The sequence below is a fragment of the Aquarana catesbeiana genome, linkage group LG02 (assembly GCF_042186555.1).
Source record: "Aquarana catesbeiana isolate 2022-GZ linkage group LG02, ASM4218655v1, whole genome shotgun sequence".
NCBI classification, from domain to species: Eukaryota; Metazoa; Chordata; class Amphibia; order Anura; family Ranidae; genus Aquarana; species Aquarana catesbeiana.
In genome coordinates, this window is record NC_133325.1 from 60,199,059 (window position 1) to 60,223,158 (window position 24,100).

The 24,100-nt window shown below is 43.6% G+C and overlaps 1 protein-coding gene across 1 annotated transcript in view; it reads right to left on the reverse strand.

The window, feature by feature from the left end:
- Positions 1-24,100, reverse strand: part of NOX4 (NADPH oxidase 4) — a 348,347-nt gene that overhangs the window by 151,216 nt on the left and 173,031 nt on the right. Inside the window, exon 12 of the mRNA XM_073612966.1 lies at positions 16,268-16,328. Within this exon, the coding sequence (XP_073469067.1) occupies positions 16,268-16,328 (61 nt within the window). The remainder of the gene's footprint in view (positions 1-16,267; positions 16,329-24,100) is intronic.

A 24,100-nucleotide genomic window follows, 5' to 3' on the forward strand; every position in this document is an offset into this window, starting at 1 on the left:
CTTCTCTTCTTCTTTTCTTCTTTTCTTCTCCGGGCCGCTCCGCAATCCATGCTGGCATGGAGGGAGGCTCCCGCTGTGTGACGGCGCTCCTCGTCTGACAGTTCTTAAATAACGGGGGGGCGGGGCCACCCGGTGACCCCGCCCCCCTCTGACGCACGGTGACTTGACGGGACTTCCCTGTGACGTCACGGGGAATGCCACAGGGAAGTCCCGTCAAGTCACCGTGCGTCAGAGGGGGGCGGGGTCACCGGGTGGCCCCGCCCCCCCCGTTATTTAAGAACTGTCAGACGAGGAGCGCCGTCACACAGCGGGAGCCTCCCTCCATGCCAGCATGGATTGCGGAGCGGCCCGGAGAAGAAAATGAAGAAGAGAAGAAGAGAAGAAAAGAAGAAGAGAAGAGCGGGAGCCTCCCCCCCATGCCATGGGTGCGGAGCGGCCCGAGGAGAAGAAGACAGAAGACGCCGCGGAGGAGATGCTGGACGAGAACGCCGGAGGAAGAACCAGAAGAGCCAGAAGAACCAGAAGAACCAGAAGATGAAGGAAGATAAAAGAAAGAAGAAGCATTTAAATAAAGGAATTGTCAAAAACTGTCTCTTGTCATTTTTAACATTTTTGACACTTTCTTCGTGAAATGGTAGGGGTACTTATGTACCCCCTTACCATTTCACACAGGGGGGGTCGGGATCTGGGGGTCACCTTGTTAAAGGGGGCTTCCAGATTCCGATAAGCCCCCCGCCCGCAGACCCCCACAACCATCGGCCAGGGTTGTGGGGATGAGGCCCTTGTCCTCATCAACATGGGGACAAGGTGTTTTGGGGGGCTACCCCAAAGCACCCTCCCAATGTTGAGGGCATGTGGCCTGGTACGGTTCAGGAGGGAGGGGGGGCCGCACTCTCGTCCCCCCCTCTTTTCCTGCGGCCTGCCAGGTTGCGTGCTCGGATAAGGGTCTGGTATGGATTTTTGGGGGGACCCCACGCCGTTTTTTTTTTTTTTTTTTGGCGCGGGGTTCCCCTTAAAATCCATACCAGACCTGAAGGGTCTGGTATGGAATTTAGGGGGAACCCCACGTCATTTTTTTTTTTTAATTTTGGCCGGTGTTCCCCTTAATATCCATACCAGACCTGAAGGGCCTGGTATGAAATTTAGGAGGACTCCCACGTCATTTTTTTTTTTTTAATTTTGGTTCGGGGTTCCCCTTTGGGGAATTCCCATGCCGTTTTTATCAATGAACTTCTATGTGTATTGTCGGCAATGCAATAGCCGCGAGTAGTTTTAAATGAGTTTTTTCCTTCAAAATGTCATTTTGCTGTCAGACTGTTCTAAACACAGGAAACATGCGCCCCTTTACAGGCATACTATAGACACCCCCCAGGTACGAAATTTAAAGGGATATTACACTTTTATTGTTTGACTTTAAGCATTATTAAAATCACTGCTCCTGAAAAAACGGCCGTTTTTAAAACTTTTTTTTGCATTGATCCATGTCCCCTGGGGCAGGACCCAGGTCCCCAAACACTTTTTATGACAATAACTTTCATATAAGCCTTTAAAATTAGCACTTTTGATTATTCATGTTCGTGTCCCATAGACTTTAACGGTGTTCGCATGTTCGAACGAACTTTTTTCCTGTTCGCATGTTCTGGTGCGAACCGAACAGGGGGGTGTTCGGCTCATCCCTAGTTAGGATTAGAACTTCTTATTGGGTGTTTATATCTGTCTGTTTTCTATTTGAAAGATTTCCTCTCAACCCCATACAAAGTACCAAGGTGTTACCAGGACAGAAAATGAGGAGAAATCGCCTCAAATCAAACACGAACACCTAAAAATCACCCAAAAAGTTTCTTATAAGAAAAAAAATTATAGCTTTAGTTCCAGTTCTTTTAAGTCAGGCTGCTCACTGAAAACTAGTATCTAGTTTCTGAATAAATGTAGGTGGTAGGTGGAATAAATGACTCTCTGACTTGAATACCTGGTGGATGCTTCATACCAAGGAAGGGCTGACAGAGATACATCTCCGAGGAGATCTTAAAAGCCAATGCCACCCTTCCACTATTCTCCACCTATGCTCTTTTCCTGTGTACTCAATAATGTCCTTTCCTTCTGTTTTATGGTTTACCGAAGCCTTTACGCATCCCATATTCAATCGTCCTTAAGATTAACATATACCACACAATTTTTGGCCTTCCCTGACACTTAAGGTTGAGAGCATCCATGGCATTCCTCTTTCTACCTAACTCCCAGACTTCGACACATTATTGTCCTACCTGGCTATGTTTTTATTTACTACCTTCAATTAGTCCACGATTTGGGCACCACTTGCCTAAGAATTCTGATCAAACTGTTCTTGATGTGATCGCTTCATTATGTTGTACTAATATTATGGTTGTTCCCATTCTCATTTCAAAGTAGGTTGATTATACCTCTCTTCTTGCGACACAAAGTTTGAAAGTGACATGTTCATTGTATCTTGTCCTTCTCCTTTCCAATAAAAATATTTAAACAAGAAAAGCCAATGCCACCCAAAAACTGACCATTGGCAGGGGTCAGCTGATTCATCCAATGGCTTCCTAAAATTTTTTGGCATACTTAAAAGGCTGGTGTTCCCTCCCACAAGCTTGGGACAAAGGAGTTACAGCTGGACTTCCCATTTTTTGATTACAGTGTAAGAATTGCTTAAGCAATCATGACAACTTCATTTAACATTTAATTTCCATGAAAGTTAAATGGAACTAGAAAATCTGGTAAAGATCTCTTGCCAATAAAGCACCGGAAATCTATATACAATTAATAATTCAACATAGAAATTAATGCCACCCATAATCCAAATGGATTGGCCCATTCTTTACATTTCTTGAAGTGGAGTGAGCATCACATACATTATTCATGTTAAGTGCATGCATGCTAAGTAATGTCTAAGACTAACACTTACAAGTATTTATTACCTATCAAGCATATCAAAGTACTTCCACTGACAGTGCATTCATTTGCTTTTCTGTCCAAAAGAACAGAAATGCCTTTGTTCATGTATCTCCAGGGTCAGCTTGTACTTTCTGGACTGAGATGTCAGCTCAGAGATGACACAACTGTGTCAAATCCCAGTGCCTGTGAAGCTCACAGATGTCTGACACAGACTAGACTCCAAACTCTTATGTTTTGACTTGCAACAAAGTTACAATATTGGAGTCTGATCATTGGGGGGGGGGGGGCTTTGTGAATGAAGCAAAACTTTGCAACTTCCATCATCTAATCATGTGCAAGCATTATCCAATCATCCAATAATGTACAAACATCATCCAATCGTGTGGTGTTTTTTTTTGTCGTGGCATAGTGCAAAGTGAAACTTAACCACATTCATTAAGCACTGGAGAAAATTCCCTTTTTCAAAAAGAACAGTCTGTTGGCTTTTAGAAAATCCAAGTCATAGTAGCAAGGACCCACATAAAGGGGTTGATCTACTAAAGTCAAATACACCATTCACTTTGCAAGTGAATATATACTATGCAAAGGGAATTTTCCCCAGAGCTTAAAAAACTAATTTTGTGCAAGGAAAAAAAAACAGCATTTTTGCTTGCACATGATTGGATGATGGAAGTCAGCAGAACTTCACCTTGCAAAGTGAACAGCCTATATGCATTAAGTAAGCCAACCTGAATAGGAGCACCATTTGTAGAGCTCACTAACCAATGAGTACCATCAGAGCTTTTTTTCAGTGGGAACACAGGGGAACACAGTTCCGGCACCTCCAGCACTGAATATATGTAATGGGAGGAGTTTAGGTTCTATTGATGCTAGCTGCTGGGGGATCTATTTTTGCGGGGCAGCGGGTAGATCTTAGTGAATGAAGCAAAACTAGTGAATGAAGCTAGTTGTTAGGTAATTAACAGGGGGTATAATCCCCAATCCTCATTAAATTAGTAGGTACGATGCCTGGCGGGTGTTGAGATGCGAATCGGTGTACATCTTGTGGCAAGTATGTGTTCCTTGATCATCTGATGGAGGGTGAATACTGCTTTGCAAGTATTGTTTCCCTGGAAGCCCAGGTTCTGAATCTAGGGAAGCAACTGTCAGCACTGAGAGGACCCTCCATATTAAAGGAGAGCCGGGAACATGCCCGACAGGTGTCAGCAGGGGCCAGCACAGAGGCGGGTGGAGACAAAGAGGTGCAGGCACTAGAAAAGAGTAGATGGGTGACAGTCAGGAAGGATAGAGGGGGAAGTGCCAGGGAGGCCGATCCTGGACTGGAGCATCTCAATAAGTACGCTCCATTGAGTGACATTGGTGAAACCAGTCAGGGACCAGCACTGCTGGAGCTGAGAGACTCTCCTAGCTTCCAGGAGAAGAACTCCTCCAGTGAGAGTGGAGGGGAAGCGAAGGGAAAGGATAGACAGATTCTGGTGGTAGGGGACTCAATTCTTAGAAGGACAGAGAGGGCAATCTGTGACAAAGACCTGAAGCGTCGAACTGTATGCTGTCTACCGGGCGCTCGGGTTCGGCACATCACGGATCTGGTGGACAGATTACTGGGAGGGGCTGGGGAAGACCCAGATGTCATGGTGCACGTTGGCACCATTGACAAAGTCAGAGGCAGATGGAGTGTCCTAAAGAATGATTTTAGGGACTTAGGAGCTAAATTGAGGAAAAGGACCTCCAAGGTAATATTCTCAGGAATACTACCAGTACCTCGAGCCACACCAGAAAGGCAGAGGGAGATTAGGGAAGTAACAAGTGGCTGTAGAGCTGGTGTAGTAAGAATGGGTTTGGGTTCCTGGAGAACTGGAGAACTGGGCAGACCTCTCAGTCGGTCACCAGTTCTATTGAAGGGATGGACTGCACCTAAATGAGGAGGGTGCAGATGTGCTGGGAGTGAAGATGGCTGAAAAGTTAGAGGGGTTTTTAAACTAGGCGACAGGGGAAAGGGTCCAGAGGTAGAGATAGTCAGCGTGGAACATATTCCAGAGGGTAGTATTGGGGGCACTAGTGGTAGGTTGACTAAAGCACATAAACCCGAGGTAAGTATAGTAACAAGTCCTATTTGCAATCTCGGAACACCCGATAGGAGGATAGTATGCAACCGGTCTAAACTACGTGGCATGTTCACCAATGCCAGGAGCCTGGCGGACAAGATGGGTGAACTATAAATACTGTTGTACAAGGAGGATTTCGATTTTGTGGGAATTTCAGAGACCCGGTTCAACAGCTTTCATGATTGGCTGGCAACCATTCAAGGGTATTCCCTTTATCGCAGGGATAGAGAGGGTAAAAAAGGGGGAGAGGTATGCCTATATATCAGGAATAATGTACAAGTGAATGAGAGAGATGACATCAATAAGGGAGCTAGGGAGGAGGTGGAATCCTTATGGGTAGAGCTCCAAAGGGATGAAGTTGAGGGGAAAATAATACTGGGAGTATGCTATAGGCCCCCTAACCTGAGGGAAGAGGGGAAGATGGACCTCCTATCACAATTTGGATTAGCAGAAAGGATGGGAAGTGTTATCATAATGGGGGATTTTAATTATCCAGACACAGACTGGGCGGAGGGCACCACGTATTCGTCTAAGGCTTGCCAGTTCCTAAATGTCTTGCAGGGCAATTTCATGTGTCAGATGGTAGAAGCACCAACTAGAAACAAAGCGTTACTAGATCTACTGATCACCAAGAATACAGACGGATGTGGAAACACGGGGCAATTTAGGAAACAACGATCACAGATCAATTGGCTTCAGTATAAATCACACAAATAGGAAACATAAGGGGAATACAAAGGCACTGAATTTCAAAAGAGCCAACTTCCCTAAACTACGAACCTTGCTAGAAGATATAAATTGGGATAAAATCTTAGGAACAAAGAACACGGAGGAGAGATGGGTTTGCTTTAAGAGCATATTAAATAAGGGCATTAGCCAGTGCATCCCATTGGGAAAAAAATGTAAAAGAGCAAACAAAAGTTCTGGATGGCTTAACTCCAATGTAAAAATGCATATAAAAGCAAAGGAGAAGGCCTTCAAAAAATACAAGGCTGAGGGATCATCATCAGCATTCAGACTTTACAAAGAATGCAACAGGAAATGTAAGGGTGCAATTAGGGGGGCTAAGATAGAACACGAAAGACACATAGCAGAGGACAGCAAATAAAATCCCAAGAAATTCTTTAAGTGTATAAAAAGTAAAAAAGGAGAACAGACCATATTGGCCCCATAAAGAATGAGGAAGGACACCTGGTTACAAAGGACGGTGAGATGGTGAAGGTATTGAATTTATTCTTCTCCTCAGTCTTCACGAGGGAATCGGGGGGCTTCAGTAACCAAAACTGCAGTGTTTATCCTCATGACACATCACAGGAAGCACCCTCATGCTAACAGAGGACAGAATTAGAAATAGACTTGGGAAACTTAACATTAATAAATCACCGGGACCAGATGGCTTGCACCCGAGGGTACTTAGGGTACTCAGTCAAGTAATTGCCAGACCATTGTTCCTAATTTTTTCTGACAGTTTACTGACTGGAATGGTACCAGCTGATTGGAGAAAAGCCAATGTAGCACCAATATTTAAAAAGAGCCAAAATACATCCCTGAGAATTACAGACCAGTTAGCCTTACATCAACAGTATGCAAGCTCTTGGAGGGGATAATAAGGAAATATATACAGGATTTTAGTAATGAAAACGGTATCATTAGCAGTAATCAGCATGGATTCATGAAGAATCGTTCTTGCCAAACCAATCTATTAACCTTCTATGAGGAGGTTAGCTGCCATCTAGATAAAGGAAGGCCCGTAGACGTGGTGTATCTGGATTTTGCGAAAGTATTTGACACAGTTCCCCATAAACGTTTAATGTACAAAGTAAGGTCCGTTTGCGTGAACCATAGGGTGAGTACATGGATTGAAAACTGGCTACAAGGGCGAGTTCAGCGGGTGGTGATAAATTGGGAGTGCTCGGAATAGTCAGGGGTGGGAAGTGGGGTACCCCGGGGTTCAGTGCTGGGACCAATCCTATTTAATTTGTTCATAAACGACCTGGAGGATGGGGTAAACAGTTCAATTTCTGTATTTACGGACGATACTAAGCTAAGCAAGGGCAATAACTTCTCCGCAGGATGTGGAAACCTTGCAAGAAGATCTGAACAAATTAATGGGATGGACAACTACATGGCAAATGAGGTTTAATTTAGAAAAATGTAAAATAATGCATTTGGGTGGCAAAAATATGAATGCAATCTATACACTGGGAAGAACCTCTGGGGAATCAAGGATGGAAAAGGACATGTGGGTCCTAGTAGATGATAGGCTCAGCAATGGCATGCAATGCCAAGCTGCTGCTAACAAAGCAAACAGAATATTGGCATGCTTTAAAAAAAGGATTAACTCGAGAGATAAAATGATAATTCTCCCGCTCTACAAGACTCTGGTCCGGCCGCACCTAGAGTATGCTGTCCAGTTCTGGGCACCAGTCCTCAGGAAGGATGTACTGGAAATGGAGCGAGTACAGAAAAGGGCAACAAAGCTAATAAAGGGTCTGGAGGATCTTAGTTATGAGGAAAGGTTGCGAGCACTAAACTTATTCTCTCTGGAGAAGAGACGCTTGAGAGGGGATATGATTTAAATTTACAAATACCATACTGGTGACCCCACAATAGGGATAAAACTTTTTTGAGGAAGAGAGTGTAATAAGACACGTGGCCACTCATTAAAATTGGAAGAAAAGAGGTTTAACCATAAACTGCATAGAGGATTCTTTACTGTAAGAGCAGCAAGGATATGGAATTCCCTTTCACAGGCGGTGGTTTCAGTGGGGGGCATCGATAGTTTCAAAAAACTATTAGATAAGCACCTGAACGACCGCAACATACAGGGATATACAATGTAATACTGACATATAATCACACACATAGGTTGGACTTGATGGGCTCGTGTCTTTTTTCAACCTCACCTTCTTGTAACTATATACAGTGGACATAAAAAGTCTACACACCCCTGTCAAGTTTCCGTGATGAAAAAAATGGGACAAAGATAAATAATTTTAGAACTTTTTCCATCTTTAATGGGACCTATAAACTGTACAACTCAGCTGAACAGCAAAAACAGCAAAAATCTTTTAGATGGAGGGAAGTAACCATAAAAAAATTAAAAAATATGGTTGCATAAGTGTGCACACCCTTAAACTAATACTTTCTTGAAGCATCTTTTATTACAGCACTCAGCCTTTTTGGGTATGAGTCTATCAGCATGGCAAATCTTGACTTGGATGTATGCTTTGGATTGTTGTCATGCTGAAAGATGAAGTTCCTCTTCATGTTCAGCTTTGTAACAGAAGCCTGAAGGTTTTGTGCCAATATTGACTGGTATTTGGAACTGTTCATAATTCCCTCTACCTTGACTAAGACCCATACACACTATACAACTTTGGTTTTCTGATTTCCTTTAGATTTACCAAAACTATGTAGTTCAATGGCCTGCCTGATTGCATACAAATTGAAACTCTTAAGGTTTGACCTCATATTATATGGTTTTGGTAAATCTGAAGGAAAAAAATCTACAGAAAATTGTATAGTGTGAATCCAGCTTTAGGCCCCTGTTCCAGCTGAAGAAAAACAGCCCCAAAGCATGATGCTGTCACTATGCTTCACTGTGGGTATGGTGTTCTTTTGGTGATGTAGAGTGTTGTTTTTGCGTCAAACATATCTTTTGGAAAAGTTCAACTATGGTTTCATCAGACCATAACACATTTTCCCACAAGCTTTTGGGAGACTTCAGACGTGTTTTTGCAAAATTTAGCCGGGCCTGGATGTTTTTCTTCGTAAGAAAAGTCTTCTGTCTTGCCACCCTACCCCATAGCCCAGACATATGAAGAATACAGGAGATTGTTGTCACATGTACCACACAGCCAGTACTTCCCAGATATTCCTGAAGCTCCTTTAATGTTGCTGTAGGCCTCTTGGCAGCCTCCCTGACCAGTTTTCTTCTTGTCTTTTCATCAATTTTGGAGGAACGTCCAGTTCTTTGTAATGTCACTGTTGTGCCATATTTTCTCCATTTGATGATGACTGTCTTCTCTGTGTTCCATGGTATAGCTAATGCCTTTTGTACCCTTCTCCTGACTGATACCTTTTAACAATGAGATCCCTCTGATGACCATGGCTTTTGTTGTAGGATGCGACAAAGAAAATGTCAGGAAAGATGTACTAGAACAGCTAAACTTCAGAGCTATTTAAATAATGGCAGGTGTGAACTGACTTCTATTTAACATGAGTTTGAATGTGATTGCTTAATTCTGAACACAGCTACATCCCCAGTTATAAGATGGTGTGCACACTTATGCAACAACATTATTTTAGTTTTTTATTTTTACCCCCCCCCCCCCCTTTAAAACATTTCAGTTTGTTTTTCAATTGAGTTGTACAGTTTATAGGTCACATTAAAGGTGGAAAAAGTTCTGAAATGATTTATCTTTGTCTCATTTTTTTTACAGACTTTTTATATCCACTGTATTGTTGCTGAGGAGGTCTATTGCTGCTGGTGGGGGATCTACTGTTTCTGGGGGTGGGTATTATGTTGCTGGGGGTCAGTTGTTGCTAGGAGGGATCCAGTGATGCTGGCTGTAAGGGAAATCTGTTGTTGCTGCTGGGGGTCATTTGTTGCTGGGGGAGGGAGTATTTTGTTGTGGGTGATCCATTGCTGCTGGGGGGTCTATTGTTGCTGGCTGCTGGAGAGTCTATTAGTGCTGGCTACAGGGAGATCTGTTATTGCTGCCGGGGATCTTGTATTGTTGGGGGGGAGGGAGTATTTTGTTGCGGGTGATCCATTGCTGCTGGGGGGTCTATTGTTGCTGGCTGCTGGAGAGTCTATTGGTGCTGGCTGCAGGGAGATCTGTTATTGCTGCCTGGGATCTTGTATTGTTGGGGGGGGGGCGTATTTTGTTGCGGATGGTTCATTGTTGCTGGGGGAATCTATTGTTGCTGGCTGCATGGGATCTGCTTTTCTTGTTCTAATTAACAAATTCCATACAAATTACTTAGCAATACAATTGTTACTTGGTTCTGTATTCTCCAAAAGGAGCAGTACTGGGATGTGGGTAGGGGGTGAAACCAAGGAATGGTGAAGGCGGTGGGTAGAGGGTGGAAACAAGGGGTGACTTGGAAAGGAGAAGTTCTTGCACCTATTGGGTACCATCATCTTCTAACAAGAGCACTGGAGCCAACTGAGAAGCACAGAAGACAGCCTAGGGCTGAATGGGCAATATTGGGGCAACAATGCCAAACTTGGTTCCTCATCTAAGCAAATAAAAAAAAAAAAAAAATGAATCTAACTAAAAGCTTGTTATTCCAAGTTACGACAGCGGTTCAATACTTCAAAAACATAAAACTCTCAAGTGTTTGTGTTACCATAGTTACCCTACCACACTTAACAAAGTATCCAATATCATGACACTTAATTAGAAAACACATCAATATGTCCGTGACCAGGCTGCTCTGTCTTGTACCTAAAACCCCTCTCATCCAAATACTCCACTGCCTGCTTAACCTGAAATTCCCACTGATCCCTAAGTAAATTAAATAATTTTTAATTATCCCTAATGAGAATAGCAATGAATGTCCCACAAACTGAACAAAACGGAGCACCGGAGCCGGGTCTAAACTCTACAGCACGCCGCGGCGCTCCTCTGCCTACCTGCAAATGGAGCTAGTTACACCGTTCCTGGCAGTACTCTGCGCAGCACTAACACAAAGCTATGGTAAACAGCTGTCAGTGATCACAAACTGTAATTGTTTCATTAACAAATTTAGCATGTTAATTATCAATCTAACCATCTGCTATGTTTTAGAAAGTGTAAAAAGAATCAAGAGGAGATAAGAACTCACAGGTAAAAATTTTCCCTAAAAATATGCCGTGTATTTTGTATGGATGAAGTCTCTTGAAAAGGTAATAGGACCTTTTACCTAAGGTTACCATATGGCCTCTGTTGCCCTCCTAACCCCAATAAGATGCAAAAGGATACGAGTTCAGTATATATGCATTAGTCTTGATCCATTTATACTATCATTATTAATATTAATTCAAAATTCTAACAGAAACCTACAAAGCCATCCACAACTCGGCCCCTAGCTACATTACTAACCTGGTCTTAAAATACCAACCATAAAGTTCTCTTCGTTCCTCCCAAGACCTCCTGTTCTCTAGTTTACTTTTCACCCCCCTCCCATGCTGGCCTCCAGGACTTCTCCTGAGCCTTTTCCATCTTATGGAACTCCCTACCCCAACCTGCCTATCGCCTACTCTGTCCACTTTTAGGTTTCATCAAGACTAATACATATATACTGGACTTGGACTGCTCCAAAGGAACTCATGCCTTATAGAACTAGAGACCACCCACTTTGGGTCCAGAGCTCCACCAACACTTCCTTAGCTCCTAATCCAATTAGGCGTACACAGTACAGAGCTCGCATTCAGACTATACATGGTACCATTGTCTATGGCCTGACTGCTCCTGTGCTGACTTTCATAGCTCTGAGGACCTTCCTGGTCCCTGCTGCCTGTTAAAGTGATTGTAAAGTATCATTTTTTTCCTATTAAAATAACAAACATGTTATACTTACCTGCTCTGTGTAGTGGATTTGCACAAAGCAGCCTAGATCCTCTTCTTCTCGGGGTCCCTCTTCAGTGCCCCTCCCTCCTGTTGAGTGCCCCCACAGCAAGCAGTTTTCTATGGGGGCACTCAAGCCAAGCTGCAGCTCCCTGTGTCCATTCAGACACGGAGCTGCGGTTGGGCCCCGCTCCCTCTCTCTCCCCATTGGCTAACTGACTTTGATTGACAGCAACCAAAGCCAATGGCACCGCTGCTGTGTCTCAGCCAATCAGGAGGGAGAGTCACGGACAGCCGAGGCACTCGTGGACATCACTGGACAGAGATGGGGCTCAGGTAAGTATTAGGGGGGCTGGGGGGGGGCTGCTGCACACAGAAGGCTTTTTATCTTAATGCATAGAATGCATTAAGATAAAAAAAAACCTTCTGACTTTACAAGACTTTTAAAGACGTGCATGCACCTTGTATTTCAGTAGGGCATATTGAATGAACCGAATGCAACCACTGGCTCATTATTTTTCAGAAAAGCATGTAATACATTTTTATTGAGAAAATGTAACACTATCTGGAAGTGTTGAAGCTTACTTAGCCCCTGCTCCCACGCATTTGTATTGGCCACTGCCCAGTGATGCAGCTGATCATAATGGTAAGCCAATAGCAATGTATAAAGGTGGGTGGGAGATGACAAGCCTCTAAACTACTGAAAACAAAATACAAAGTGCTGCTACCTCCTCTCCCTAATCATGTTGAGTGCGTTAAGCGGTGCATAAACTGTCAGCTGCTGTAAGCCCTGTAGAATCTGAATCTTGAAGAAACGCTGGGACTTCAGCAGAATCCACAAATAGATAGCCTTTATTAAAGTGATACTAAAGTCTCATTTTTTTTCTTTAAAAATATCAAAAATGTTATGGTTACCTGCTCTGTGCAGTGGTTTTGCACAGAGCAGCCCAGATCCTCCTCTTTTCGGGTCCCTCGTCGACACTCCTGGCCCCACCTTCCTGTCGAGTGCGATTCCCTTGATAATGAGCTAGAGCATGAAACGCTTTGGGAGAGGCCTACGTTCTGACGCTTTCACCACCGCTTCCTCGTGGAAGGAGTGGTGGCACGCTATGTACATTTTTGGGCCTTTTTGTATTATGCTGCAGCTGTTTTTACCCTGATTTTAAATAAATACTACACTATATGAGCATTTTTGGGCTCCCATGGGCGAGTCTTTTTTTATATAGTGCTCAATCCTGTCATGGACCACCATTCTACAGGCACACCGGGATGGGATGTCTCAAAGTAACTTCTTAAGGCGTGTCGCCACTGTTGATCTGGTGAGTGCATAGATTGGTGGAGGTGCACGTTGTGACAAATTGTTTCCAGACACACCGGGTGTTTTACCTCTATGCTGAGTTGTTTTCATTTTCTGGTAAGCGAATAACTTATCAGGCACTTTGTTGGAGTTATTCACTGAGGATTTGATCAAGTCACGGATATATCATAGGACTCTAATCAGTTCACAGGACTGTTATATATTGATTCACTGCATCACAGGAAGCACATCTTGTTGTTTTATATATCTAGGCTACTTGTTCTAGCAATCATGGCAAAGATCCACAAGGGAGGAAAATCCCATCTTCCCCCCTTGGAAGGGTAATCTTCCACACCAGACTGTTTACATAGGTATGTTCCTTTCTCTTCCCACTGCCTATTGATCTTGTCAGAAATACAGAGCTGTCCTGTGCTCCCTGTCTGTGTGTATCTCCAAGAGACTGTTAAGCCCTCTCCAATCGTATTTTGGACTACATGTCAACTAGTCCCTAGGCTATAGATAAGAAGGCAGTACCATGTCTTGTCAGCCTAAAATAGTAAATTATTTCTCTACCCCTCGGCTCACTCCTTCAGTCTCCTCACGTATCACTAATTTACTAACAGACATATCAGTCTGGATGTCACACCACTCCCTTAAACTCAATCTATCCAAAACCCTGAATTCTCTCTCAAAATCAATAGCACTACTATCAGCCCATCCCCGCATGCCAAGGTTCTAGGTGTAATCCTAGACTCTGAACTATCCTTTCGGCCCCACGTCCAATCACTGTCCAAAACTTGCCACCTCAACCTCCGCAACCTCTCCAGAATACGCCCCTTTCTAATCAAAGACACAACAAAGCTCCTAGTTTACCCTCTGATCATCTCGCGCCTCGACTACTGCAACCTCCTCCTCATTGGCCTACCTCTCCATAGGCTATCCCCCCTTCAGTCCACCATGAATGCTGCTGCCAGGCTCATCCACCTTACCAACGGTTCAGTTTCTGCTACTCCTCTCTGGCAATCCCTCCACTGGCTTTCACTATACCAACTAATTAAATTCAAGACACTAACAACAACTTACAAAGCCATCCACAACTCAGGCCCCAGCCACATCACTAACCTTGTCTCAAAATACCAACCTAATCACTCTCTTTGTTCCTCCCAAGACCTCCTACTCTCTAGCTGCCTCATCACCTCCTCCCATGCTCGCCTCCAGAACTTTTCCCAAGCCTCTCCTTCCTTATGGAACTCCCTACCTCAATTTTCTGGCTATCTCTCTGTTTTCTCTTAGACGATCCCTGAAAACCCTCCTCTTCAGAGAAGCCTATTCCACCCCCACCTAACAGCTGTACTTTTTTATATTCTCCATCAGATCATCCCCCACAGTTATTATCTTTTGTATCACTTGACCCTCCCTTCTAAATTGTAATGAGCAGGGCCCTCTGATTCCTCCTGTATTAAATTGTATTGTAACTGTACTGTCGGCCCTCATGTTGGAAAGCACTGCACAAATTTTTGGCGCTATATAAATCCTGTATAACAATATACTTGCAAGGTCTTTAGAGGGATAAAACATGGGCAAATGTGCATATACTGTATTGCAATGATGTGCTGCTTGGTTTCTGCCATGATGTATGCTCCAATTTGAGTTTTTATGAGGTGTATTCTAAGACCAAAAAAGGGAGACAGTTTGGTACAGAAAATATGCTGTTTTATCCATTATAAGAAGTGTACAAAACGTACAAAGGCGATAGAATTAGAGTCAAGTGAAATCTCTGTCCATAAATTCAAAAGGAGTGAGTCATGGTTAGAAAGTAATATTGGAGAAAAAAGTACAGGTCATAATAAATTAAAATACTCATATGTGGTGTTCTATAATCATAGGGCAAGGTGAAACACAGGGATCATCCCTAATTGAGGGATAATGTAACATCTAACCTGAAATCAAGTATGGATTATTAGAGATTAAAATATGGACAAGAGAAAAGAACAAAAGAAGCAAACAAAGAGGGAGAGGACTAGGAGTAGGAGGGGTAAGTCTAGGTAGGTCTGGAGGTGCCATGGAATTGAGAAGATGAATGCTATGCTAGTTCAATAAGAGACGACTGATGAATGTAGGATTCACACACATTAAACACTGGTCCACAGTGAGTAGAATTTTGCAACAGAATCTTGTTCCTGAGCTATACGTTTTTCCATGCGCCTAATGTCATTTACTGAATGTACCTACCGTGTTTATCGGCGTATAACACGCACAGGCGTATAACACGCACATTCATTTTAAGAGGGAAGATTCAGGAAAAAAAAACTACATTTTAAATAAGAGTCAGTGCCCATCTGCAGCCTGACCATTGCCATCAATGCAGCCTGATCAATGCCCATCTGCAGCCTCACAAGTGCCATCAATGCAGCCTCACCATTGCAATCAATGCAGCAGCCTCACCATTGCCATCAATGCAGCAGCCTCACCATTGCCATCAATGCAGCAGCCTCACCATTGTCATCAATGCAGCAGCCTCACCATTGCCATTAGTGCAGCCTGATCGAACAGAACAGTGGTCCAATGGCAGCCCAGGAGACGGGGCTTCCTATTACAGAGGCCACCAAGTAAACAGGAGATTCTCACTGAATGTAATCTGACGGCGCTCATCCCGCCCCGCTCCCTGTCCCCTCTGAGGCAGCTAAAATTGAAGTATTGGCGTATAACATGCACACGCTATTTGCACCCGATTTCTAAGGTGAAAAAGTGAGTGTTATATGCCAATAAATACAGTAATTTAAAAAGGAAGGCTGGTAGGGAGATCTCCATTGAAAAGGTATCAACTGATGACACGCAGATAGAATAAGTTGGAGGAGACAGGATTTTTGTTTACGTAATGATCCAGGAAGGATTGACAAGCTTCGCAATCCCTGTATTGAACGCCTAACTCTAGCTTCAGCCATTTTAAATTGTTTGGAATCCTTGCTTGTAGCATATTTGCAGCTTTCAAGGAAATACTTATCCTATCCGAACCACTGTATTGCTCTAAGCATCCCTGTTTTTCATGAACCTTTGCCCCAATTACTTGTTAAATGACAGCCATCATCACCCAACCCTTATCTGTGAGCTCAGACAGTCATGGACATGAACACCCCCCCCCCCCTCTCTCTTTAGGACTACAGGTAATGTCATCATCAAACTCCTGTAGCATTACTGGCAGTGGTGAGAAGCTCAAAGGAACCCACTCAGTAACATCCACTCCTATCAGAATCCCACCCCGCAGTATGTACTAAGCACCCTGTAGTCTTATGGCAGTGGTACACTGAATGGGCAAAGTGGCTTCACTTGAAACACATTGGCACATAGGTTGATGTTGAAATAAATAATTTTCAAAACCTGACACTTACCTGTCCAGTCTCCCACTACCTTCACGTGAACAGCAAAGGTTGTTTTTGTCTCTGTAGGACACTGCAATTCAAATAAAATGCAATTAAATTAAAGCAGAATGGAAAACAGTCAGTGCAAATAAAAAACAAATGCAAACTATAAACCAATCAGCTTGAAAGTGACTGCACACTATCAGTGGGTGAAAGATCAGTTTTGATTGGTTGTTATTACTTGTATTACATCACTGATAAACCATATCAGGTGTCTCCAAACTTTCTACAGAAAGGGCCAGTTTACTGTCCTTCAGACTTCAGGGGGGCCGAACTGTGCCCAGTGGGAGTAAACAACGCCCAATTTTTGGTATTAGAGAGAGAGAAGTAGTTGGTGTCAATGGGAGGAATAGTGCCCCATTGTTTGTGTCAGTGGAAGGAATTATGCCCCATTGTTATTGTCAGTGGCAGGAATAATGCCTCAAGTCCTAGATAACGCCAAGCAAAGGGCCACATCTGGCCCCAGGGCCGCAGTTTGGAGACCACTGCACTATATGTTCACATGTATGTGGACCCCCCTCCAAAATATAGAGTTGAGGTGTTTCCAATGAAGAGTACTGTTAGTGCTACAGCATACAAAGGCATGTTAGATTTGTGCATTTCCAGCATTATGTAACAGTATGGTGAAGGCCTTTTTCTGTTTCAGCATGCCTGTCTCTGTGTATAAAGCCAGCCCTATAAAGATATGGTTTGATGAGTTTGGTGTGGAGGAACTCTAGTGGTCTGCACAGATTCCTGACCTAAACCCTACTGAACACATTTGGAATGATTCGGCACAGCAATAGCAACTTAGGTCTTCTAATTCAATATTGTTCCTGATCTCATATACTGTATTTATCGGCGTATAACACGCACAGGCGTATAACACGCACATTCATTTTAAGAGGGAAGTTTCAGGAAAAAAACAAAAATTTTAAATAAGGGACTTTGGAGCAAAATAACGGTCAGTGCCCATCTGCAGCCTCATCAATCCACATCAATACAGCCTCACGATTGCTTTCAATGCAGCAGCCTCACCATTGCCATCAGTGCAGTCTGACTGATGTCCACCTGCAGCCTAGAGGGGACAGGGAGGGGGCGGGATGAGCGCAGACAGATTACATACAAAGAGAATCTCCTATGATAGACAGAACAGTGGTCCAATGGCGGCCCAGGAGACAGGACTTCCTATTACAGAGGCTGCCAAGTAAACAGGAGATTCTCACTGCATGTAATCTGACGGCGCTCGTCCCGCCCCCCTCCCTGTCCCCTCCGAGGCAGCTAAAATTGAAGTATTGGCGTATAACACGCACACGCTATTTGCACCCGATTTTCATGGTAAAAAAGTGAGTGTTATACGCCAATAAATACAGTATGTTCTTTTAGCTGAATGGGCACAATTTTTTGCAGACACATTCCAAAAGTTTCCCGCCAATTCCCTTTTTGCTAAATGGGCAGACATACTCATCTTGTGGAAATCTTTCCCCAAAGGAGTGAGGCTGTTATAGCCACAAGAAGGGTCACAGGCAATTCCATATTAATGCACATGATTTTCACGCGGGATGACCATCATGCTCGTATAGGTGTGATAGCAGGGTGTCCGCTAACATACGGAATAATAGTCTATATATGTATAATAATGAACACCATAACAGATATGGATTCTTAAATGACTGTAAAGCAAGATTTCTGAAACATTCTTTCAGTCCAGAATACTTATTATACATTTAGAGACTTACCCTGTAGTACTGGTCACACTCATTACAATCTAATTGTATATTTTAGATTTATTTAAATGCATGCACAGTGTTTTCCATGTATTCCAATAGCCCTAGTTCACATCAGTGCAGTGCATTCCAGTACAGTCAAGATGAATAGAACATGCTGCATTTTTTCTGTTTGGGGCGCATGTGGAATATGGCAAAATGCATAAAAACACACCAGAATGCATTGGAACGCATCAAAAATGCATCATAACACACATGTCCTAAATCAGGGGTCTCCAAACTTTCTAAACAAAGGGCGACTTTACTGTCATTCAGACTTCAGGAGAGCTGGACTGTGTCCCATGTTTAATAATATTAGTGGAGGAGAAGTGTCCCATCATTGGTGTCAGTGGGCGGAATAGTGCCCCATCGTTGGCGTCATTGGGAGGAATAGTGCCTCATCATTGGTATCAGTGGGAGGAATAGTGCCACATTGTTGGTGTCAGTGGGAGGAATAGTGCCCTATCGTTGGTATCAGTGGGAGGAATAGTGCCCCATCATTGGTATCAGTGGGAGGAATAGTGCCACATTGTTGGTGTCAGTGGGAGGAATAGTGCCCCATCATTGGTATCAGTGGGAGGAATAGTGCCACATTGTTGGTGTCAGTGGGAGGAATAGTGCCCCAAGGTCCAGGTATAAAGGCAAGCAAAGGGCCACATCCGGCCCCCGAGCTGCAGTTTGGAGACCACTGTCCTAAATTAAGATTAAAAATAAAGAGGGGAAAAAATGCACCGGAACACATCAAAAACACACTGGAATGCAAAACAAATGCATCAAAAACACACATACAGAAACTCATCCAGAATCACATAATAATGGTGCTCAATACAATATTCTTTTTGTGAAAACAACGGTCACATATATTGTACACTATACTAAGTGTCCCATTTCACAGATAACAAGTTGAAGTGAATGCATTTTGCAGATAAATCCACTGTATCTGGACTGGCAGTAAAAGGTTTACAAGAAATCCATGCAATTTCATTGATTTTAATATAGTGGTCACAAACGGTTTAAGCCATTATATGGTTACATCGATCTACAGATATACACATCTCCACATGGGAATAATTATTAGGTTACTCCTATATGGAACTAAGAGGTAGAGATTCTAGGTCTTAAAATGTAAGTTTACAGAAAAAAAATGAAAGCGTAAACTAACACCATATTCCCCCCACCCCCGTACTGACTTCCATGGGTGATGAGCTGTCAGTACCCAATATGCAGCCGCTGTAGCAGTTTGGGAATTTGAAATCCACCACTCTTCTCCTCCTTTCTAGTGGAGAGCTTCCAGAATGGATCAGAGTGATTTTGATTGGTCAGAACCGGCACAGAGCCTCACTCTGATCCATCCTAGAAGCACTGCAGAAAGAAGCAAGGGAAGAGATTGGATTTCAAAACCCTGGATTGCTACACTGGCTGTGGGAGCACTGAAAGCTCATCACCCATGGAGGTGAGTACAGTGGGGGCGGGGTTGGTGGGGGAGAATGTAGACTGTTAGTTCACCTTTTCATTTTTTCTAACAAGGTGAACTAACCCTTTAAAGAGGAGGTCCAGCCTCCTTCAGAAAAAAATGAAAGTCAGCAGCTACAAATACTGTAGCTGCTGACTTTTAATATTAGGGCACTTACCTGTCCAGGGATCCTGCGATGTCGGCTCCCCAGCCAGTTTTTCCATTAGCTCTCGGGTGCTGCCGCTGCCATTGCTCCTAAGGTAAACCGTTTCCTTACTGCTAATGCGCGAGGCGCGCTGCACTTTCTGAATGACCCAGCGGCGGGGGGAAGGAGGAGGGGGGCCAAACTTCCAGGTGATCGCGCCAAAAAAAACATACTCGCTCCCCCCCCCCGAAAAGTGCCAAATGTGGCACCGAAGGGGGAGAGGAGTCAGATAAGCGGAGCTTCCACTTTTGAGCCCCCGCCCCCCGGCGCTTCTCCGGTCTCACCTGTGCGATCGGCAAGCCAGAGAATGAATCGGTCGCCCCTGGGAGTTAGCCATAGAGATTTCTGGTGACCAGATGATCCCCAGTCATCTCTATGACCCTTGGAGGCCCGTGCGTGACGTTATGACGTCTGGGCCGGCGGATGTAAGCAATTGGCTGGAAAGGCCGAGACAGTTTATTTATTTTTTTCATCTCTGTCTTTCCAGCCTGGAGGAGAGATCTGGGGTCTTATAGGCCCCAGATCTCTCCATAAATAGGACCTGCCACACACTATTCCTATTACAAGTGATGTTTACATTCCTTGTAATAGGAATAAAAGTGATCAAAAAATAATAATTTAAAGAGAAAAAAATAAAAATTAAAAATTAAAACAAGATAAAGAATAAAAAATGTTTTAAAGTGCCCCCGTCCTAGCGTGCTCGTGCACAGATGTGAACGCATGAGTAAGCCGCACCCACATATGTAAACAGCATTCAAATCACACATGTGAGATATTGTCGCGTGCGTTAGAGCGAGAGCAACAATTCTAGCCCAAGACCTCCTCTGTAACTCTAAACAGGTAACCTGTATAAAATGTTTAAGGTGTCGCCTATGGAGATTTTTAAGTACCAAAATTTGGCGCCATTCCACCAGTGCGCACAATTTTAAAGCATGACATGTTAGGTATCTATTTACTCGGTGTAACATCATTTTTCACATTATACAAAAAAATTGTGCTAACTTTACTGTTTTTTGTTTTTTTTTTAAATTATGAAACTTTTTTTTCACCCCCAAAAAAATGCGTTTGAAAAATCACTGCGCAAATACATAAAAAAGTTGCAGTGACCAACATTTTATTCCCTAGGGTCTCTGCTAAAAAAATTATATAATGTTTGGGGGTTCTGAGTAATTTTCTAGAAAAAAAAATTATGATTTTTACATGTAGGAATTGCCAGAATTGTCCTGGATGGGAAGTGGTTAACATTGTCCTGTCATGAGATGGTGATATTGCAGGAAATTTCCTTCCTTCTTGGTCTACAAAATAGAATTGAGCCAAAAGAGAATCTACAAAAGAGAATTGAGCCAAAAGAGAATATGTTAAGGTCTTATGTTTTCAAAAAATTGTCCTCTGTCATGGGCCGGTTCACACTGGGATTGTACAGGAACATTCCTGTGTGATTTCCATGCATTCCTGTGTGGTGTAGTTTGACAGCCCATTCATTTGAATGGGCTGAAAAACACATTGAACCACAGGAAAAGTAGTGTTTGCATTACTTTTAAAAACACACTGCACCATACTGCATGGTACTGCGGTACCATGCAATCTGGGGCCCACAAGCGCTCTGCATTTGGGGTACCATTAACAATACATTGGTACCTGCAGTGTGGGGAACACCGGAATGCACCTTTTCTGCACCGCGCTCTGGTGCGAACAGGCCTTTGCACATTATGCGCGCTGGTGTGCATTGTGTAGGGGTGGTACAATGCGTTATTACAATAATTTCTTTTTTTTAAAAAGGTTATCAAAATGATACTTCATTTAAATGTATGCAAAACAGCGCGTGGCAACACCTTTTTTGTGTGTTACATAAAAATGTAGACATTCAGCATGTTTACACAACGCGCACCAGTGCACAACGATGATCATCGTAGCTCAATGCACTTGGTGTGAAAGAATCCTTATTCCAAAACGTATTCTACATTGATACATTACATGCTTATGTTGAAAGAACAGAACCTTGCACGTCCTTGCCACAATGTCAAAAACATTGTACTTACCAACAAGAGGTTGTAGGAACATTTTTATTTATACCAGCTCTCAAGGTATAACTAAAAGGTATTTTACTTTGTGTGTACAAACCTTAGAACATTCTTTGGAATATTTTCTCCTCCTAATTTCTTATTCTCTATGATGTTATTGATCTAATATAGAAACATTCCAAACATGTACTGCACATAATACTGGCTGATATATGATTCATAAAGTCTTATCTAATTCAAAACCATCCTTCTTCTACGCGATAAGATAATGCACAAGGCATGCAACATCTTTCATATGCAACCCTTTCTTATATTTTTCTAGTGCAACTCTAGTGTGAGCTACTACAATTAGAGTAAGCAAACTATAGTCTGGCCCAGGGATAAACCTGAGTCACTGAATCTGGGTCAGGGTTATTAGAGGTTAGGGCTGGATGACTCATCCTGGCAGCTGTCTGGTGCCCCCCCCTGTTTCTAGAATGTTGGAGAACGTTCTGGAAGATAGTAGGCAGAGTGGTTGCCTTGAATATTTATGGGCCCTTAACCCATAAATAGGAATGAGCCAGGCCAGCAGGGGAGTCAGGTGGAAGATGGAGAAGCAGTGCTGAGGAGATGCTGTCAGTAGCCCCTGAGGGATCCCTGCCGGGGAGGGGTTTTGCTTTGGTCTGGAGCTCGGGAGGCTGGCCTGGATGGATCCTACCACAGGAGGTAGTTGGAGGGACCTTAACCAGAGAGGTAGTCGAGAGAGCAAGGGGAGGCAGTGAAAAGATCAGCACAGTGCAGGGACAGACAAGGGGGGGGGGCTGCCAACTTTAGCAGGGATCTCTTGAAGACAGTGGTGTGCCAAGTCTTCATCCACCTTGCCCTGGGAGATCTCCGTGTGTGTGTGTGAGTCAGTCAGGAGGACTGGGAGAAGAAAGCAGCCTGGTGGGCTGATGGCAGGCAGGTGGGCTAGCATTTCTGCAGCAGCAGAACTGGATTCAGTGTTAACGGGGAAGCAGAAGGTGGCGAGAGATGCTGTTCACTCTACGTGTGCTACTTTACCAAAAGGGGCAGCTAGTTCCTAGCATGTAATGGGATGTTGCTGAGCTAACAAGTGGCTGTTAGTTCCACCAGGAGTGACCAGCAGAAGCTGTACATAAGGGAACCAAGTTTGTGCAGGAGGAAGAGGATTCTGTAAATAGGGAGGAAGTTGTCCCTGGTTTTGTGTTTGAACATTTTCAAGTTGGGCAAGTCCCTACTTCATGCAAGTTATCATCCCCTAATAAAACAAGCCAAAGGACTGTTTTCTGAGTTTGAGTGCAAGAAGGAAATGCTGTGTGACTGGCTGTGCAGCAGTGGGCAACTCCTACGGGGGGGGGGGTAGTGCTACACATGCTAGAGCCAATTTACACAGGAACCAATTTGCCAACAGCATATGTTTTTGCCATTTGGGAGGAAACTAGGGTACCTGGAAAAAAAACAACGCAAGCACAGGTAGAACATGCATACTCCATGCAGGTAGTATCCTGGTTGGAATTACAACTGAGGACCCTGGTCCCACAAGATAGGAGTGCTAACCATTAAGCCACTGAAAGAAGATAAATAATATATGTTCTCCTCCATATGTCCACATAAGTAATTGTAAAAATGACAGGATCATAAAACATAGATGCTTAACACTTTACCATACACATTAGCAGTGAGTATTCATTTTCAAATCTCAATTTTGGAGACAGCACAGGAGTGCATAAGATTCCTTCAGAGCAGAGTTTTCGTTGTTTTATCTGGCTGATAATGACTATGTGGGTTTCCTCAAGAGGAGGGACTAAGGAAGGTGTCGCCAGAGTATTCATTTTCATATCTGGCTTGTAGGCAGGTTGCCTGCAAGTGTATTATACAGTATAGTTAGTGGCTGGCCCAGGCTGAGGAGCGGATGAGTTTACTTGTGTCTCAGTTCCCGGGCTTTTTGGATCCAGCCTACTCATCAGTAAACAAATTTGGGAGAAGACTCGGCCTGGAGCCTTTTGTCAACTCTAGGGGCAAGATGTATCATGAATCGTGTGGAGGAGGGACCAGGGTTCGGGAGAACATCAAAGCATGGGAAATGCCAAGATGGATTACTACCTTGTAGAGGTATGCATGGGCAGCTATTCCATTCTAGTTAGGGTCAGGATGTGGACATTGTTCATGTTCAACTGTATTGCCAGAAACTCTAAGTAAAGTTGCATCAACTGTTCTGAGCCTGGTCTGATGTTATTCAAAGGGATGCATGTTGGTTCTGGCGTACCTAAAGAACTAGGTTCTACTTGTCAAGTCAAGCAAGAGAAGCAGTGTGGTTTCTATTGGTAACCAAGCACTAGTTCAAGGCAAAGAGCAACTAGTCATTAGGCGTGGTACCTG